Raw genomic sequence first — 5,221 nt, forward strand, 5'->3', positions numbered from 1 at the left:
GGCTCACCTGGGCACCCCCTGCACACCTGGACTCACCTGGGCATCCCCTGCACACCTGGGCATCCCCTGCATACCTGGGCTCACCTGGGCATCCCCTGCATACCCGAGCACACCTGGGCACCCCCTGCACACCTGGGCTCACCTGGGCATCCCCTGCATACCCGAGCACACCTGGGCATCCCCTGCACACCTGGGCACACTTGGAGCCCACCGTGTACACCTGGGACCATCCTGTACACCTGGGAACATCTGGGCACACCTGGGCACCCCAAGAACACCTGGGCACACCAGGGCTCACTTTGAGCACTTGGAGCCCTCTGAAAACCCAGGCACACCCTGAACAGCTCAATGTCCCCTGCACACCTGGGCACACCTGAATACCCGCTGCACATCTGGGCACACCTGGGGCACACCTGGATATACCCTGACCACCTGGGACCCACCCTGAACACACCTGGGTACCGCTGGGGCCACCCGGCACACCTGGGCCACCCTGAACACCTGAGTGTCCCCTGCACACCTAGAGACCCTCTGCAAACCGGGGCACACCTGGGGCCCACCTGGCAGCCAGCCTGCACATCTGGGCACACCTGGAGCCCACCGTGCATACCCAGAGCCAACCCTGCACACCTGGGAACATCTGAGCCAACCCTGCACACCTGGAGCCAACCCTGCACACCTGGGCCCAACCTGCACACCTGGGAACATCTGGAGCCGACCCTGCACACCTGGGACCACCCTGCACACCCGGTCTCACCTTGCACACCTGGGCCCACCCTGCACACCTGGGAACATCTGAGCACACCTGGGCTCACCCTGCACACCTGGGCACATCTGGACACACCTGGGAACATCTGGAGCCGACCCTGCACACCTGGGAACATCTGGGCACACCTGGGCTCACCCTGCACACCTGGGAACATCTGGGCACACCTGGGCATCCCGTGCACACCCGGTCTCACCTTGCACACCCGGGCCCACCCTGCACACCTGGGCACACCTGGATCTTCCCGAGGTCGCCCCCGTGGCACCCGCGCCCCTCCTGCACACCTGACCCCCCCCCCCCCCTCGGGGCTGCCCTCACAGAGGCGGGGCCGCGCCGCGCGCTCCCGGGGGTTCCCGGGGGGTGTTCCCCGTTACCGGCTCAGCGGCGCGGGGCCTCCCAGAAATCCTCGGCCATGGCGGGGCCGGGCCCGACCCCGCGGGCGGCTCCGGGGGGGCCGGGCCGGGCCGGGCCGGGCGAGAGCGGCGGGAGCGGCGGCGGCGGCGGCGCAAGATGGCGGCGGGGGGCGGAGCCTGGTGACGTCAGAGCGAGGGGCGGGGAAACGCGCTGGAGGGGCGGGGCTAAGCGCCGAGTGACGTCAGGGTAAAGGGCGGGAAAGGAGATGTGGTGAAAAAGGGGCGGGGTTTATGAGGACACGCCCCCCCGTGGATGGGGAGGGGGCTCGGGGGGGTGGGGGATGATCGGGACAAACCCCCCCTCCCCCCCCCCTTAGGGAATCCCCGGGATTTGGGACCCCCCAAAACTCCCCAGTGGGGAAAGGGGGAGGGATTCCCTTCTGGGGACCCCCAGCCCCAATGATGTCACATCCGGCTGGGGATCCCCCCACCCTTCAAATAAATGGGGCGGGGCCAGCCCAAAAGAAGCTCCACCCACTTTTTGGGGAGACTGGACTCCAAGATTACTCCTGGTTTACTCCAGGGGGGATGGGGCTGCTCCCAGGTTACTCAGGGTCACTCAGGGGTTACTCTGACCTCACCCAAGGGTTACTCCAATGTTACTCCCGGTGTTCCGTAGTTACTCCTGGTAGCCCAGGGTTACTCCACGGTCACTCTGGGTGCTCCAGGGTGAGTCCGTGGACTCCAAGGTTACTCACAGGACCCCCCCACCACTGACACGGCCTCACAATTCACTCATAAACTACTCTGAGGTTCTCCAGTTACTCCACGGTCACTCCGGGTACTCCAGGGTTACTCCAGGTACTCCAGGGTTAGTCCACAGTTACTCCAGGGTGACTCCAGGGTTACTCACAGGTTACTCTGGGGTTACTCTGGGTACTCCAAGGTTACTCACAGAACCCCCCACCACTGGCGGGACCCTCACAATTTACTCATAAACTACTCTGAGATTGCTCTGAGGTTCTGCAGAGTTCCTCCAGGGTCACTCGGGTACTCCAGGGTTACTCCAGGTACTCCAATGCCAATCCAGGGTTACTCACAGGTTACTCCAGGGTTACTCCAGGTACTCCAATGCCAATCCAGGGTTACTCACAGGTTACTCCAGGGTTACTCCGCGTTCCCTCCCGCATTCCCCACCCCGTCCCCACCCGTGCACACACACACACCACTCCGAGCTCGATACAAAATCCTCTTTACTCCGCCTTTACTCCAGGTGTGCGCACCTGACCCTCAGGTGCCGGGGGGGTCCTGCAGCCCCTGCAGCTCCCGCAGGCCCTGGGGGAGGGGCAGAGCATTGTGGGCGTGGCCTACAGGTGAGGGGGCGTGGCCAGGGAAGGGGGCGGGGTTACCTCCAGCACCAGGCGGATGTGGGCGCGGATCTTGGCGCCGTCACGGGTCAGGGAATCGCTGAGCCTGAAAGGGGCGGGGCCAATGTGGGCGTGGCTCCGTTGGGAGGGGTGGGGTCACCTGTGTGGGTGTGGCCTGATAATTGATAAAGTGAGGCCATGCCTTTTTGGGCATAGGGGTGGGGCCGAGATTTCCTTTTATGGTGTAGGTGTGGCCCTGTCAGTGTGGGCGTGGCCTAATGGTGGCACTCCTTTTTGGGTTTAGGGGTGGGGCTGTGACTTCCTTTTTCGGTGTGGGCGTGGCCAAAGTGGGCGTGGTTTGCCCGCTTGGAGCCACCTCGGGCTGTAGGCCTGGGGAAGGGGGGTGTGGCCTAAGTGGGTGTGGTATAAGGGGTGCGGTTAGCAGAGCACCTCCCACCCCAAAGACAGCTGGGATGGGGCGTGGCATGGGGGCGTGGCTCCTCAATGGGTGTGGTCTTAAAAGGGCATGGCCTGTGAGAATTGGGGTGTGGCTCGATGGGTGTGGCCTCAAAGGGGCGTGGCCTGTGGGCATTGGAGTGTGTGGCTCCTCAGTGGGTGTGGCCTCAGAGAATTGGGTTGTGGCTCCTTCAATGGGTGTGGCTTCAATAAAGGGGTGGGGCCTGTGAGAATTTGGTGCGGATTGAGGGGTGTGGTCTTAAATGGGCGTGGCCTGTGACAACTGGTGTGGCTCAAGAGGTGTGGTCTCAAAGGGGGCGTGGCCTTTGAAAATTCAATGTGTGATTTCTCAATGGGTGTGGTCTCAATAAAGAGGTGTGACCTACAAAAATCAGGGCGTGGCCTCCATAAAGGGGCGTGGCCAACATGGGAATGACCAAGGCTCCGTGTCGGGGGGGTGGGCGTGGCCTGAGGTATGCCAGGGGCGTGGCCGGGGGGGCGTGGCCGGACTCTCTCACCTCTGCAGGAGGGAACTGCGGCGCTCCAGGTGCCTGAGGGCCTCGGGCAGCGTCAGCTCCGCGAAGAACCCGAAACCCAGAGCCACAAAAACGCGCTGGGGGTCCGGGCTGGGGGCACGGGGAGGGGAAAAAAGGGGTTCAGGGGGGGCCCCGAGGGGTTGTAAATTTTGGGGATCAATGGGGGCCCACGACGGGTTCTGGGATCTCAAAAGGAATTTTGGTGAAGAGTTTTGAATTATTTGGGAGGATCCTAAAAGGGAATTGGGGTCTTCAAATGTTCCCAAGGTGGTCCTGGGGAGTTTTGGGGTCACTCAAGAGAGTTTTTTTTTTTGGGGGTGGGGGGGGGGGTCTGAGGAGGTTTTTGGGGGGTCCCAGCTCCACTCACACTTCGGCGTTGACGAAGAAATTGCAGCCGAGATCCACCTGGGTGTGCAGGGGGGCGGGGGCGTCCTGGGGACCCCAAAATCCCCCCAGGGTCACACAGAGATCCCCAAAAACCTCCTGGGGACCCCAAAATCCCCCCAGAGCCCCCCAGTGTCACACAGAGAGCCCCAAAAACCTCCTGGGAACCCCAAAATCCCCCCAGAGCCCCCCGGTGTCACACAGAGAGCCCCAAAAACCTCCTGGGGACCCCAAAATCCCCTCAGAGCCCCCCGGTGCCCCCCAAAGAGCCCCAAAAACCTCCTGGGGACCCCAAAATCCCCCCAGAGCCCCCCGGTGCCCCCCGAAGAGCCCCAAAAACCTCCTGGGGACCCCAAAATCCCCTCAGAGCCCCCCGGTGTCACACAGAGAGCCCCAAAAACCTCCTGGGAACCCCAAAATCCCCTCAGAGCCCCCCGGTGCCCCCCGAAGAGCCCCAAAAACCTCCTGGGGACCCCAAAATCCCCCCAGAGCCCCCCGGTGCCCCCCAAAGAGCCCCAAAAACCTCCTGGGGACCCCAAAATCCCCCCAGAGCCCCCCGGTGTCACACAGAGATCCCCAAAAACCTCCTGAGGACCCCAGCCCCCCCCTCAGATTCCCCAAATTCAATTCAAACCTCCCCCAATCTCCCCAAGGATCCCCTGAATCCCCAAAATCCCCTCAAAACATTCCCAAACCCCCAAAAATCCCTGCACACACCACCCCAAATCCCCCCATGAGACCCCAAATTACACCTCAAACACCCCCAAACCCCCAAAAATCCCTGCACACACCACCCCAAATCCCCAAACCCCACCCCATGAGACCCCAAATTACACCTCAAGCACCCCCAAAACCTTCCCAAACCCCTCAAATACCCCCAAACACCCCCAAATCCCACCCCTAAATCCACACACACACCCCCCCCCCCCACATCCCCCCAACCCCGCCCCACACCACCCCCAACAACCCCCCCAAAAACCCCTCCAGCTCCCCCCAGTTTCCCTCCAGGTCCCACCCTGCCCCTCCCCCCTAGGCCCCTCCCCCCGCTCACCTGGAGGCGGGTGAGGGCGGAGCGGAGCTGCAGCACCTGCGCCTGCTGCTCGAACACGGCCTCGCGCTGCTCCTGCACGCGCCTGCGGGCGGCGCTGCTGAGCGGGGGCGGGGCCTCGCGGAGAGGGCGGAGCCCCAGGGGAATATCGTGAGAGTGTGGGGGGGTTTTTTTGAGTCGCGATATGACGTCACGTACCTCAGGTCGCGCTGCAGGACGTCGCTGATGAAGGCCTCGTAGCGCTGCGTCTTCTCCGCCGCCGCCATGTTGGTTCTGACGTCATACATGCGCCGGAAGTGCGTTAGCGTCGC

At 63.0% G+C, this 5,221-nt stretch overlaps 1 protein-coding gene across 1 annotated transcript; it reads right to left on the reverse strand.

Annotated features, from left to right (window-relative positions):
* Nucleotides 1-2,355: 2,355 nt before the first annotated feature.
* Nucleotides 2,356-5,221, reverse strand: UXT (ubiquitously expressed prefoldin like chaperone). Its single transcript, XM_062514419.1, has 6 exons — nt 5,109-5,221; nt 4,914-4,995; nt 3,846-3,910; nt 3,461-3,568; nt 2,529-2,592; nt 2,356-2,454 (listed from the first exon to the last, which is right to left on the reverse strand). The coding sequence occupies exons 1-6, from the start codon at nt 5,195-5,197 to the stop codon at nt 2,410-2,412; spliced, it is 453 nt and encodes a 150-aa protein (XP_062370403.1). The 5' UTR covers nt 5,198-5,221; the 3' UTR covers nt 2,356-2,409.

The sequence above is a fragment of the Cinclus cinclus genome, unplaced genomic scaffold (assembly GCF_963662255.1).
Source record: "Cinclus cinclus unplaced genomic scaffold, bCinCin1.1 SCAFFOLD_337, whole genome shotgun sequence".
Taxonomy (NCBI): domain Eukaryota; kingdom Metazoa; phylum Chordata; class Aves; order Passeriformes; family Cinclidae; genus Cinclus; species Cinclus cinclus.

Coding starts and splice junctions, on each gene's coding strand:
- UXT (XM_062514419.1), bottom strand. CDS start 5,197: ATGTATGACGTCAGAACCAACATGGCGGCGGCGGAGAAGACGCAGCGC. Junction 3,911..4,913: donor CCGCCCTCACCCGCCTCCAG/GTGAGCGGGGGG, acceptor TGGGGTCCCCAG/GACGCCCCCGCCCCCCTGCA. Junction 2,455..2,528: donor ACATCCGCCTGGTGCTGGAG/GTAACCCCGCCC, acceptor CCCCTCCCCCAG/GGCCTGCGGGAGCTGCAGGG.